The sequence below is a fragment of the Vanacampus margaritifer genome, chromosome 12 (genome assembly GCF_051991255.1).
Source record: "Vanacampus margaritifer isolate UIUO_Vmar chromosome 12, RoL_Vmar_1.0, whole genome shotgun sequence".
Taxonomy (NCBI): domain Eukaryota; kingdom Metazoa; phylum Chordata; class Actinopteri; order Syngnathiformes; family Syngnathidae; genus Vanacampus; species Vanacampus margaritifer.
Window position 1 is genome coordinate 21,589,157 of NC_135443.1, and position 14,673 is coordinate 21,603,829.

The 14,673-nt window shown below is 39.9% G+C and overlaps 2 protein-coding genes across 3 annotated transcripts; one reads left to right on the plus strand and one right to left on the minus strand.

The window, feature by feature from the left end:
- Window positions 1-440: 440 nt before the first annotated feature.
- nphp1 (nephronophthisis 1) lies at window positions 441-11,339 on the minus strand. Of its 2 annotated transcripts, none has more exons than XM_077581294.1 (20): window positions 11,139-11,339; window positions 10,855-10,913; window positions 10,705-10,765; window positions 10,489-10,628; window positions 10,198-10,390; window positions 9,014-9,115; window positions 8,789-8,913; window positions 8,657-8,705; window positions 8,487-8,574; window positions 7,953-8,047; window positions 7,660-7,788; window positions 6,296-6,370; window positions 6,115-6,225; window positions 5,952-6,034; window positions 3,230-3,306; window positions 3,036-3,153; window positions 2,855-2,967; window positions 2,709-2,782; window positions 1,070-1,114; window positions 441-967 (listed from the first exon to the last, which is right to left on the minus strand). In XM_077581294.1, exons 1-20 carry the CDS (start codon window positions 11,202-11,204, stop codon window positions 704-706), a joined length of 2,067 nt encoding a protein of 688 aa, XP_077437420.1. In that variant the 5' UTR covers window positions 11,205-11,339; the 3' UTR covers window positions 441-703. The 2 variants fall into 2 exon arrangements, with proteins under 2 accessions (XP_077437420.1, XP_077437421.1); XM_077581295.1 differs by having other exon boundaries at window positions 3,036-3,135; window positions 11,139-11,338.
- Window positions 11,340-11,404: 65 nt separating this feature from the next.
- On the plus strand, window positions 11,405-13,810 carry LOC144061144 (C-signal). The gene is made up of 4 exons (XM_077581299.1): window positions 11,405-12,279; window positions 12,793-12,970; window positions 13,165-13,259; window positions 13,333-13,810. The coding sequence occupies exons 1-4, from the start codon at window positions 11,899-11,901 to the stop codon at window positions 13,522-13,524; spliced, it is 846 nt and encodes a 281-aa protein (XP_077437425.1). The 5' UTR covers window positions 11,405-11,898; the 3' UTR covers window positions 13,525-13,810.
- The last annotated feature ends 863 nt before the right edge of the window (window positions 13,811-14,673 follow it).

The following is a 14,673-nucleotide window of genomic DNA, read 5'->3' on the forward strand; positions in this document are numbered from 1 at the left end:
AAACACAAGCACCTGTGTGTGTGTCTTGGGGGAGATTTGAATAATTTGTTTACGCACCAGCACTGTATCAATTTTGTACAAAGAATAGAATAAATAGAATGAAGATTTGAATAAAAATCTATTAAGACTTTTTGTGGCCAAGGGATATTCTAGTTTACCACCAAAAACAGATACAAGGGAGAAAAATAAAATTTACCCACAGGTGCTTGTAAGTCCAAAAAATGTAACTCTACACTACACACACAGTGAGCGATGTTGACCCAATGGGAGGGATGCTGCACTTCAACGGCGAGGAAAAATGTGGCTCAATCAACGCCCACATTGCAGGTGGGCACGAAGACACGGGATTGGACGATGAGGACGTGCTGTGATCTCCCAGCATGCCGTGATGTCATCACTTAATCATACTCAGTAAAGTAAAATGTCTGATTCTTTTCAACGGCTGTTCATGTTTATATTTAATGTAACTCACGTAATTGTGAATTTAAACATTTAATAAATAAATAAACAATTTTTAAAACAATATACTGTAAGAAACAGCCGAACAATCAGAGGTTTTTCTGGGGTGGGCGGGGTAGGGGGAGTCTTTCACCAGTTTACATTTGAATAAAAATATTACAAAAATATGAATTAGGTTTTTTTTTTTTTACTCATTTAAAAATATTCACATTAAAGGTTTGGCATTGCAGTGTTCTCTCTTGCTCTAGCGCGCCTCCCGCAGGAGGTCAAAAGTCATCTCCGTGATGTCAAAGGCCAGGTGAGCGGGGTCGGCCAGGACCTCCAAGCTCCCCAATTGGCCGCGGGCCCGCTTGAGCGCCTCCAGCGTAGACAAGATAAAGTGGGACCGCTGCTCCTCCAATTGGGCGTCGGCCCAACGGTGAGGTGGGAGAGAAGACGAGTGCAACAGGAACGACGCCGACGCCTGGAACGCCTTCGCAAACTCCTGCTTCACCTGTGTCTCGTCTCTCTATGCGCATGCAGACACACAAGAGAACAAGCACACAGGAATACACACACGTTTTAGATAGGTAGCCAAGCTCCCTCTGTAGGTGAAACACATACTACGCACCTTCTGTGCCCTGCTCATGTTATTTTCAGCATCCATCCAGGAACTCTGAAATAAAGAAGGCATTATATATATATAGATCGATAGATAGATAGATTAGGGGTGTTAGAAAAAATCTATTCAGCAAATATATCGCGATATTACAGCGCACAATTATCGAATCGATTCAATATGCGACCAAATCAATTTTTCAACATAAATTTTTTTATGCGAATATTCAACAAAACGTCTTACTTAGGGTTAGGATTCACACGTTAAGCTTGGAAAAATTGTATATTAATGAAACATTAAGCCTTAATATTTTATTTCGGTGCTGTTCAAACATGAAACAGACTTCAACCTGTTTGTTAAATACAGTGGCTCAGTTATAAGCCTGAATTTTCAGATAAAAAAATACATTTTAATACAAATCTTACAGTTTACATGTACAAGTTTACTGATTAGTATTTTCTAAATTTGAGTTTAAAAAAATTCCGCAATAATCAATTTACAGATTCGTATCGGGATTAATCGGTATCGAATCACACCCCTAATATATATATATATATATATATATATATATATATATATATATATATGCAGTCTGTTTCATGTTTGAACAGCACTGAAATAAAATATTAAGGCTTAATGTTCCATTAATATAAATTTTTTCCAAGCTTAATGTGTGAAGATTTGTCTTACTCTCAGCATGACTGACCTGTATGGGGTCACCTAAAGTGACGTGGTTTTGTCTCTGTTTCAGTCAATTATGCACAATTTCTTTGCTAAATCTCTCATTTCATTGGTCCAATTCAGTGAAAATTACTACAATCCTGCCTATAAGTGGACGACCTTCTAAAATATCAGCAAGACCCACAAGACAGGTGAAAGCCAACCTGTGCATCACATCGAGGGATTTGCAGACCTTTTGCTGCATCTGGGACACATGTGCATGCTTCGGGACACATGCATGCTTCAACAATCAAAGGAAAAGTCAATTGACAATGCTTTCATGAAAGGCTTGCTAGTAGTAGAAGCCTCTGCTCACAAAAAAAAGCTGCCCATCTCAACTTTGCCAGCGAGTACCTGGACAAACCTGAAGCTTTTTGGAAGTCAGTTCTGTGGACAGATGAGTCCAAAATGCGGTCGATGTTTGGTCACAACTAAAACAGTCATGTTTGGTGAAAAGTCAACACTGCATACCAGCAAAATAATCTTCACTTTAGAGTGAATCATGGGGGTGAGAATGTTAAATTCTTTAATACAAATCATAACGAAAATATGTTACACTATTACAGATTTTAGTCATCTATAAGATCAAATAATAGCATTATTATTGTTTGAATTTAATTAATATATTATCCAGTCGAATTGTTTTGCTTTTTTGTACAAATTTCTTAACGAAATGTGTCCCCATATAATTGACAATTAAATAGAAAAATAACATTTACACTACTCTATATTTTATTAGCATTTTTAACAAAATCATACAATCTTTATTGTCTTTTTTTTTTTTTTGAACGGAGGGGATCTCGATTTGCTGCCTTAAAAAAAATGCAGTCTTAAAAAGTTGTTAAAATAAAATGTTTAATGTAGCCTTTACCACTGCTAATCTAATGCAACAATCCTGAAATGGAGAGTGTGCATTTCGCTGTATACGCACCCTGACTGCATCCAGCAGATCGGGTTGGTCCACAAGGGTCGGGAAGATGGCAAGCACAGGACTGAATATCAAATCTGAAGAAAAGAAAGTCAAGGAGTGAGAATTATTTGTGTTTAACAAAGGTTGTGTGTGCATGTGTGTGTTACCTGCATTCTGCATGGTGGGCCGGTCCACCAGCAGCACGTCAGCCAGCAGTTGTCTGTACATGGCCATTAAGGGGACACAGCTCAGACAGTGCATCAGCGTGTCGGGGAGGAGGCTGTAGAGGGAAAATACACTCACCGTTTATTTCTTTACACACACACACACGTGCGTCAATCTTCTCACCTGAGTTGTGTCTTGATGCGACTGTTGGGTGTCTTGAACTTGACGATGAGTTTGGACAGCCGCCGCGCTTTCAGCATCTGCTGGAAGACGCCAGCCGCAGCTGGAAAGCACAAGGATGCTAATCCCTTTAAACTTACTTTTTGTAATAATAATAATAGTCAGGTTTGTGACGAGAGTGGAGGTGTCGCTCTTACATGATCGAGCAAGCGAACCCTCCATGTCGATGTCCCTCTCGTAAGGAGTGCCACCGCTCACTGGGATCTCGTATGTCCTACGTGAGGGATTACAAAAGGAGGCAATACACTTTCTATTTACATTTTTCAATTTTATTATTTTCTTCTGTTTTATAATGCATTTCTATTTAATATATTATTTTACATGTTTGAGTTATGTTGATCATTTGTGTTTGTAGTCATTTTTATTTTTATTTTATTTTCACACTTTATTTGTATTCAATTTATTTGCACTTATTAATTCATTTACTTTTAAAATATTTCTGCCTGTCTTATTTGTAATTATTTAAATATTTTTCAAATTATTATTTTTGATTATTTTCATCAATACATTTTATTATATTTAATTTGTTATTTTATTTATACATTTGAATAGTTTTACATCTTTGACTTGATTTTATAATAATAGTTCCTATTTGTATTAAATTTATTTGCATTTATTAATTAATTTACTTTTAAAATATTTCAGTTTTATTTGCAATTATTTAAATATTTTTCAAAAAATTGTTTTGATTATTTTCATATATGCATTTTATTATATTTAATTTGTAATATTATATATTCGGATTCACTGCATGCCAGGGGGTTAATTCTATAGGTGCTGTCCCCCCCTGGCTGGGCGTGGGCGGGTCTGCCCCTCTGTTGGCTGCTGGGTGGCGACTGCGTCTTGGCTGTTCCCTGGGTCTCTTGGGAGGTGCTGCGTTGTGGGGCTCTCCCTGGTGTCCGGGGCGGCGCCGCCCCGGCGACGCGGTTCGGGGCCTGTGGGCCGCCGGGGTGCCCCGTGGTCGCCAGTCGGCGAGCTGGCGAACTCAGTAACAGGGTTAACTCTCACTAAGAACGCTGGAGTGACGGCCGGGGCCTTTCCCCGCTGGGCCTGGGGTTCGGGGGTGCCGCCCGTCCTCCGGTGCCCCCATCTCCCCTTCTGCCCCCGGTGTTCCGTTTCTGCACGCGGTGGGGGACGGGGTGGGCGCGGATGCCCTCTCCGCTCCACTGCCCGGCCCCTCTTCGACGCCGGTGCTTGGGTGCGGGGGATCCCCGGGATCTGGGGGTCGGGGGCTGCCGGTTGGTGAGGGTGGGGTCGGGGGGAGGGGCGGCTTGTTTGGGGGGGGGGGGTGCTGGGGGTGGGAGGGTGTCTGGGGGTTTGGGGGCCTGGGGGCGGCTGGGGCTGGGTTGGGGTGGATGGCAGGGGTCGTGGGGGGAGCGGGGGCTGTGGGTCGTGGGGTTCCTGGCGGGCCTGCAGTGCCCCGTCCTGCTGCGTTGGGTTGGTGACGCGGGCCGCGTTGGGGTGGGGGGGCGCTCCTGCTCCTGGGTTTGCTCTCCGGCCGGTGGCCCCTGCGGGGCCCGGGGGTCGTCCTTTGGCGCTGCCGCGGCCTGGGGGGACCTGAGGTGTTGCGCTTGCTCTGTCCTGGCGGGGGTCGACGGCTCCCCTCTTTGGTGGAGATTTTCATGCACGCCAGATCCACCACACCAGCATCTATCGAAACTCAGACACAATCTTCCTCAGGTCATTGAATCGGTGGAGGCAGGTGTCTGTGGATCTCACTCCGCTTCGTCTGTCCTTCCTTCCTTTCCTCAGTCTCTCCTTTGGTCTCTTGAGGTCTCCCTGATTTGTTGAAATTTAGATCTCTCTGGGGTTGGTGAAGGACTGGTGGGTGGTGTCTGGTCGGTGCTGGATTTCACTTTGCTTTCTTTTCTTTGGTCCTTTCTCGGGTTTCCTGACGGCCTCACGACTGGCTGGAAGTGTTCGGTTTAGGGAAACGGTATGGGATTTTTATTTTTTTTATAGGTTTTAGGTGAACTAATGAATGCACGCACGCACGCACACACATACACATACACATATTCACCCACATACAAAAAAAAAAAAAAATTATTTGTAATTTTATTTTTTCATTTGAACAGTTTTAGTACATCTTTGACTTACTTTTTCTTTAATAATAGATCCTTCTTTCTGGGAGTGAGGTTCAAACTAGTGCTGTCAAAGTTAAAGCATTAACTTATTAATTAATCACAAAAAATTGTTGCATTAATTATGAATTAACGCAGATTAATCGCACTATTAATTTTGACCATAGATTATCCTTTTAGCGTGACAGCGGATGGCTACATTGAAGGTAGCACAGGTTGTGTTTGAGCAATAAACATCATTACATGCATTAAAGTAAAGCATTTAATAAATATTTGCGTATCATATTTAGAATATTTGTTCATGTCAAAATATTGGGGTCATTTTTTCCCATTTTAAATTATACAAGAAATTAACTGATTAGAAAAAAATGAGGATGAGCGTGTGCAGTGGATCAAAAAATGTTGAAGACGTCCTCATAACATTAAATGTCAAAGGAATTAACACATAAACGGTGCTCTTCAAATTTGGTGGGGAAAAAATGTTGATTAAAAAAAGCCTTTTTTAATTAAGCGATTAATCGTGATTAATCAAAATTCTAAAATGTGATTAATCTGATTAAAAAATGTAAGTTTGACAGCTCTAGGTAAAACATTTGTTTTTTTTAGCGTTATTAATTTATTATTTTTATCCAACTTTGTAGGAAAGCCCCTTTTATTGTTTCCAATGCACAAATCAAGGCCTGTAAAAGGTGTGTTTAAATTAGCTTATTCCAGAAAACAAGGTTACTCACTTAGTCTGAGACCGTGTGTGTGCATGTGTGTGTGTGTACATCACCTGTTAGGTAGTGGATTTCCAGTGGTGTCGCTCAGTTTGAGAAAAGCCCAACCACAGCTCAGTTCTCCCTGCTCACCTGTGGACTAACACAAAGAAAAGAGTACTCATTTAAACGACCGTTTGGCTCAGTCCCTTCAATTTCCACTTGCATTCTTGTTATTACATTGCGTATGAAGGTGACGCCGAGCTCAAACAGGATACCGAGGTCAGGGCTGTCTGCGTTGCAGCGCAGGAAGCAGTCGCCATCCAGCAGGGCGGGCAGGACACCAGACGTCTATGACAGACACGAGAAGTCTTTTACAATCTAAGGGAGGTGGGGGACCTTGGTAGGGCTGCGGTGGTACCCGTGGGGAGAAGAGCCAGGTCCTAGGGTTCTTGGAGGTGTAGGTGGCCCTCACTGTATGGATGTTACTCAGCACCTGGAGTGCAACAAAAAACAGCTTTTTGGGGGTTTTATCAGATGTTTCACTACAGTGTCAACCATCTGTCTAGTGGACATGTTTCAAACTTGACAACAATTGGATAAAATCTCTAGGACATATTTGAAGGACCTTTGGCCAAAATTACTCTAAATTGACCACTTTGAACCAAAATGACAGACTTCTGGTATATTTTCGGGCATGAGTCCTTGAGAGTTATTTGAGAGTATACATAGACACTACTACAGACGCTCCCCTACTTACGAACATTCGAGTTACGAACAACGAACATGTCTGCGCGCATGTCAAAAAATGTTCGGAAAGAGATGCTGTAAGTTAGATTTTTTATTGCGCACCTTTTTCCGAGTACTGTAGTGCTTCTTTCCGCCGCTAATACCGACGCTTGGTGCTGTGAGAGCTCACCCAGCATTGGAGGCTCAGCAACGTGTCGAGGAGGAGGAAGAAGAAGAAGAAATGCCTGTCGCTCATAGATAAAGTCATCGCACTCTTCGAGCAGCAAGACCCAAATAATGAACGTTGCACAAAGGTTGCAAATCAATTGAATGATGCCATACAGTGCTACCGCATCATTTATGATGAAAAAATAAGAAAACTGTGCAATCGTAGTTAGATCGCTTCTTTCGGCCAGTTTCTAGTAAATCCTCCAAGGAAAATACTCATCAACCCTCATCTTCTTCTCCGCGACCCTCAACTTCTTCCTACATTGAAGTTACGGAGGAGGAAGTAACTTTTGAAGCCCATTCCAGCGACGACGAAGAACCTCTCATGATATAAAATCCTCCTCTTCCTCCTCCTCCTCTCCTTAAGCATCGAGTACATCTTCCAAAAGTAAGTTAAACTTCATTTTATTTATCTTATTACGTACATGTACATACTGTGGGTGTCTCTCGCTCTCTCTCTCTAACATACGTAGTACAGTACTGTACGTATTCTCTTTAAACATAAATTATAATACAAAATATAGCACTGAAGCAACTTACGAACAAATTCACCATACGAACGATCGCTCGGAACGTAACTCGTTCGTAAGTTGGGGAGCGTCTGTATTTCTAAGTGAAACTGGCTACAGGGGCTGAATTTTGGTAGGCTGCTTCAAACCTAAATGGCTGTCTTACCATGTCGTATTGTGCATGGCTTTTTTTGGAAAAGAAATTGTGGCTTAAACGGAAACCTAAGTCAGGGGAGGAACAAATCCCAACGGGTCGAACAGGATAGCAAATTTTTAAATAGTTTTGCTTGCTGGATTGGATAATATATTGTGGACGTACCTGATTGCCATCAAATGCGCAGAGGCGAATGTGTCTGCTGAGTACCTGGACGCCGACCCCGGGTGTGGGGATTCGCTTGCAGCTCCACAGGGTGAAGCAAACGCACGTCCGAGTGTGTCGTAAGCGCACCTACGCGACGAGAGACACAGAATGAGAGGAAATTCTGTGGTTAGATGTTGTTGTGGTCACCTTTTACTCTTATAAATATGTCATCACAGGCAAAAAGCTAAATGTTTTCAGCAAAAATAAGAAAATTGTGAACACTATCTTGGCAGATATTTTTATTTTCTCACCCTGCCAGTATCAGGATCCAAGAAGAGGTCGCTGAACGAGAGCTGTGATTGGCTGAGCTCAGGTAGCATGAAATGACTTCCTCTGTATTTGGCACCTAGAACACAATAGGCACGTTACATACATTTTATGTATGTTTACACATGTGTCATTATGCTTTTATTAAAATATGATATGTGGTCCTATGAGTAACACTGATTAGAAAAATGTGGCCTACTCCAACATTTAAGTTGCTAATCTCTGATATATATACATGAGCGATGCCAGTCCTGGAACCTTCCCCCAAAACTTTTCTGACACAGCTTTTGTTTGTTGTAGTAGTGGCAGCTGTGGTGGTTATAAGCTAAGGTTATCTTTAACTTTGAAGAATGCATTTAAGACTGTTGGAGACAGTTTAAGGCACATCCATTTCTCCATTTTCTGGATCACTTATCCACTTATATTAAATCCAAGTGATCACTAAAAGTCATTCAAAAGGGCTCAAATTACATAACGTTTAGCAGTACTGTTTTTGACTGATACGAGATGACACAGACCTTCGTCCATCAGCAGTTTACTGAGAGTGGACGGCCTGAACCCAGACGGGATGGCGCCCATTGCGGATAGGACGTACGTGGCGTCAATCTGTCACGAGAACACAAATCATGCGGAAATCAAAACAAATACTCTACCTGTGTTTTTTGTTTGAGAACATGAAGGCTTGTACCTCGGTTAGAGCTTTTCTGAAAGTGGACCAGTTGGAATGAGGAGTATTACTGAGGAAGAACAAGTCTGTTTTTTATGAATGAATAAGGAAGCGTTGAGTGACTTAACAAGGTAAAACAAATTCTAATCAAACCTCTGTTTCTCCTCTTCATCTTCTTCTTCATTGTTCTGCTCATCAGAATCTTCTTGCTCCTCCTCAGCCTCGTCTGACTCTTCATCTTCCTCATCCTTGTCATCGTCGCTGAGGACAGAACCGATCTGTGACAAAAAAGTGTGTTACTGTATGTCGATGACGTCAACAATTGTACCACATCAGATTGTACAGCGGTGCCTAATATTTTGAATAGTGAGTGTGGACCTTCAAGTATGTTTTTGGCACCACTCCTCTGTCGCCTTTGGCATTCTCAGCCAGCCACCAGCCATCGCTTGTCTTCCTGATGATTTTCAATGTGTCACCCCGCTGTAGCAGCAGAGAAACAGTATTGTTAAATTTGTGAAATTATATTTTTGGACTTTTCCTAATTTTATTATATTTTCTGTTTGATATTTGCCTACTTTTATTTAATTTATATTTGTTGCTCTGTTGTTTTTTGATTTGTACTGTATTGTATATTTTGTCCAGTACTACAAATTAAATATAATAAAGTGTAATTGTTTTTCTATTTTAAATTATTTTAGTTATGTGGTCATTATTGCAGTTTTTCTAATTTGTCAATATCATTAGGTCTATTTTTCAATTGTGTATTTTTTACAGAATTAGTTTTTTTCTTCTAAACATTCTATAGTATTTTACTAATATTTATGTAGTTTCCTGTGTTTTATTTCCTGTAATGTTTATGCATTATTTCCTAATACGTGTGTAATTTAATTGAATACTTGTTTACTATTTTTGTTCAACATTCCCGCAGTTTTTGACTAGTAATAAAAACATTCTATCATTTAATATTTGTTTTTATTTTTATAAAATCTAACAAAGTTTTTCCCTATATATATTTTTTTTAATATTTTTTTGTCAGCAATATTTGTGTATTTATATGTTATATTATTTTCTAACATTATTTTATTGTGGTAATTCTTCAAAAAAAATCCTAATATACTTTTTTTTTTTAATACTTCTGAAGTTTTTGTCTCTAAAAAGTGTTTTTTTTTTTTGGTCTAATATTTTTTTCCTCAATGTATTTTTCTAATGTTTTTGTTGGACATTTTTCTTTTATTTAGACGTTTTGCGTACTTTGACGACTAATCTGAAGTCTCATGAGATTTTGAGGAAAATTCTTCTGCAGAAAACAACGACTGTCTACTTTTGGGGCTATTGAGATTGTACTGTCATTAAATACAATGGAAAAAAAGATGATTGATGTGCTCTATACTTTATATTATTAAATACTACAGGGATTAAAAATGTTTGAAAGAGTTGCTATAGTTAAAGATTTTTTTTTATAAATGAGAGTCCTATAAACAGGTTAAAGGACGAAATTGGAAGTCACTATAGTTACAGTTTGGAATCAGTTTCAAACACCAATATAAAACACATCACATTACCTGAACTGTCAAATCTCCTTCCTGGTCCCCTTTGAAATCACCAAGCGCCGTGTAGACGCAAGGCTCCGATTGCGAGAGTGCGGTCGATGCTTGACACTCTTTAGGGCAGCCGTCCTTATCTGCAGTGTCTTCATCGCTGTCGTCCTCATCACTGTCTTCAGTTCTAGTCTCGCCATCTTCTGTCGGGGTGTCACTGCGCACGAAAACATGGTAATATTATCGACTTTGTGAGATAGGTGTGACCTTTAAAAATCATGCTATAGTGGCGTGAGTAAAGCTATATATACAGACCCTGTTGGTGGCTCCGTGCTGGGTCCCGGTGGCGAGAGCTCCACGGAAAGTTTGTTCAGCTGCTCCAGGACGTTGTGAAGTCGTCCTTGCTCCTCGAGTTTCCTCTGGTCGTAGTTGCCCACTGGAGCAATCTCATCGGCCTAGAATGTACACTAATCGTTATCTATAAATATCCTGCAACAAAGCAACCTGAATGCACACCATTTAAAGTGTCACCTTGGTAAGTTTTGTCAGATTGTTTAATGTTTTTTCTGCAGATTTTTGAAGTTCTTGGCATCTGTTAACATATGACATTTTTTCAACATTAACACACATGGAAAATAGCAAACGTAAGTGTTAAATTTTCTTTAAAGGTGAGTAGTTCACCTTCTAAAGGACTCTTCTTTGGTTTCCACACCCTTGACATCTTTCAACAAACTCTCCAGCTAGGATCAAAGAATACACGTAAGTTACATATATGTGACCAAAATGTATCTTTTGAACAACTACAACACAAATATATGCAACACTTAGCTTTTAACTGTCTAAATATTGTATTATTGCCATCTTATCCCACACAAGGTGCATAGTTGCTAAAATTAGCTTGTGTCTGACATGTTTGACCCCCCTCGAGTTTAACGTCATACAAGTGAGCGTTCTCTATGACAAACCTTCCCCCTCATGTCGTCCACTTCTCTATGGACCTGCTGCAGCGGTCCTTTTCCCTTGGGTGGCATTTAATTGCCCTTATTAGCCATCATTTCAAATCGTATGCGCTAGCTCGCCCAGCAAGCTAGCTAGCCAACGAGCTGCGATGTGATGCCGCGCGCACATTGGTCCGCAGGTCGCTAAGCAGCCGGAGTCTACTTCCGGGTGGTAAATGTTCACGTTTTCATCCACTTTCTGTCGGTCTACGGTTACTTTTAGCGTGCGATTGTAGACTTAATCTCACCTTTGTATAAAAAAAAAATAAAAATAAAGTAGCTTTGTGTAAGTGCTCCATTGACCTTCACTTAGCATGTCATGCTTGTTGTGAAACGTGTTGCCCTCATGTACAGTTCGTTATCTGTTATTTTAACCATAAAATAATTAAAATTCAAAATAATTAAAATCATTTGAAGACACGTTTCGCGTATTAGTGTTTATATATTTCAGAATATTCTAACTCTCATCTAGTTAGAATGCACGGCGTGCTTCTCGGTGACTTTAATACAACGACCATCCGGGTTCGCTTCGTCATCGAAATGAAATGAGAAACCCACTCCAGAAATATACAAACTCAAATATACAAAAAAGAATAAACATACGTATTATGTTGTTTTAAGTTAGTCAATGTGGTTTAGTATATTTAGCACATTCGAAAACGCTCCACACACTAATTTTGTTAGAACTAGTATATATTAAAATCCCTATGATTTTTGTTGACATTGAATGCAACCAAATCGTTTTACTATCCTCTGTTTAGTGTTATGTCATTATGGTGTCATGGCGGCCCCCGTGGCACTCGTTCAAGGTGCCAGCCGGGGTCTGGGGCTACAGTTTTGTAAATACATTTTAAAAGACAAACCCCCTGCAAATGTCATAGCAACGTGTCGGAACCCAGACGGGGCAGTGGAGTTGCAGGGGTTGGCCGGACAACATCCGGACCGGCTGACGGTACTTCGGCTGGACGTGAATCGCGAGAAGGACATCCGGGAGGCAGCCGAGTGGGTGAAGGAGAGCTTTGGGCAGCTTGATTTGATGGTCAATTCCTCGGCTTTGCTTCATCCCTCCGGGAAAGGAGAGACCAGCCTGAGAGATGTTTCTGCACATGTATGGCATCCACTTCAATATGTAGTAGAGTAGCGGCAAACTCCATTGACAAAAACCCATCAGCCTTCAGGAATTCTCACATTTAGGACCAGACTCCATTGACAAATGCTGTTTCTTAGATGGTATCCTACATAATTTATGTCACGTTTTCGTGGGGAAAAATAGTCTTGTTTAATCACTGTATTTACATGTTACTTTAAAATGATGTTCGGCAGTTTCTAAACTTTTTGCTCTTAAGACAGTGTAAAATTGCAACTTAAATATGTCTCATGGTCAGGATGAACATATATTTGCATATTACTGTTTACATCAGTTTTTGTTGACATTTTCTTCCCATTAGGAAATTCTTCCACCAAATTAATCACAAAAATGCCTTTTCTTAAATCATTGTCTAATGTCTATACATGCATGGTATTTTGTGCTGAATAATAATTTTTCCTCACTGTATTTGCACCTCAAACTATGTTCTGCTATCACCACATTTATTCATATTCATTTTTATTTTCCCTTCAGGGCATCATTGCCACCTTGACCACCAACACGGTGGGTCCGCTGGTAATGGCCAAGTATTTCGCTCCCCTCCTGCAGAAAGGCGGCGGTGGCTTCGGTCGAAGGCAAACGGACAAGGCCAAGCAGCACAGCGGCATCATCGTTAACATCACAGCCAAAGTCGGCTCCATTGGTGACAATGGTAAAGTTGTGAAAGCGTTTTAACTGTTAACTGTTCAAAACAAAAAGAAGGGAAAAAAAAGCTATATTTTACTCAAAGCCTCAAATGACAGTGGGTTCCTGGAAGGCAAGCCAGTACCTAATTTTCAGGCTCATTGAAAAGTTCCACTTAATGATTGTGTTTGAATCCACTTTTGTATATTCTTAACACCAAAGGTCTTGGCGGCTGGTACAGCTACAGAATGTCTAAAGTGGCTTTAAACATGGCCACAAAAAATATTTCCATCGAGCTGGGCCGCAGTCGACCCAAGGTAATTTACTCTTGCATTTACACCAATAAAATTAACGGCCTACCAAATGATGCATTTGTATTTTTTTCCCCAGGTGGTGTGTGTTTCCTTGCATCCAGGAACATTAGACACGGACTTGTCAAGGCCGTATCACAGAAACGTACCAGAGGGGAAACTGTTCAGCACAGAACGCTCTGTGGAGTATCTGATGGGCATCGTAGAAGCGCTGGATGTGGAAAAGACGGGCAAAGCCTACAGTTGGGATGGTACTCAACTGCCCTGGTAGCAACAAAAAAAACACACAAAATAGATTTATGAACAAAGACACTTCATATTTTAATCAAACCAATGGGATTGCCAATAATCATTTGACATAATGGTGTGATGTAATTTTGGTTTCTGTACTTTTAAGTTGTGCTTGTAAGTTTACATTCCTTAGTGGAATTTGGGAAATATTGGCAATTATTTGGAAAGGTACTGTACACATCTGCCAAATTCTGTAAACTAATGAGAACAACTGTCCATTACTGTGTGATCATTTCAAGTGTATTAAAATTTAAGTAATCCCCAAAGGTTATCGTCCATTATTTCCCACAAAAGGTCACATTTGTTTTTCATGTTCACAGATGTTTTTAGGTTTTTGTTCTGTTATGTTTATACTATAGAATATCAATTAATTTCAAGATTAAAAGTTAGTTATGTGGGTAAATTATTATTTTAAAAAGGAGAAATTCACTTGAATTGTAGAGGATGCCTGTCTTATTTAGAAATGTTTTAAAATGGCTATATTTATCTTAGAACAAGCTTCTATTACAGGGTAGCATAACTTTTAGGTAGAGGATGTGCCCCATAAAAGGTGATTTTCTTCTTCATTGAAACTGCATTATTTTTCTTAAAATGAAACTTTTTTAAGAATTTTGTAAAATATATTTCTGTTTCAATTTAAAGAAAAAATAATTTCTCATTTTCTATCCGATTGCAACCATCTATTTTTATAGCATTTTTTGTACTTGTGTAGCCAATTTTTCAACAGATTATAGGTCACATTTTCTAAAACAAAAATCAGCATTTAAAAAAACGTAGAATATAACGTCCTATGTGTGCCTTACTTCAACCCAACGCCAGATGGTGAAAAAGTACCTTGTTAAAAATTCTGTTCATAATAAATAATGCAAATGCACAAAAACGCGAGCAAAATTTTTTTTCCCATTTTTACCTATTTGGACTATTAATATATGAGTTACAAAATAAATAATTTAATTTTAAAAACTTGCCAAATGCTTTGTGAAGGTCCCTTGTGATTGTTGTTTTATCTCTTGGACCCTTCTACATTGTACTTTGCATTCTTGCGTTGGCCCGATCGATATCTAATTTTGCTTTGGCATGCAATAACAGTAACATGTCGTGACTGCCTGATGACAGACGGCTTTGTGCA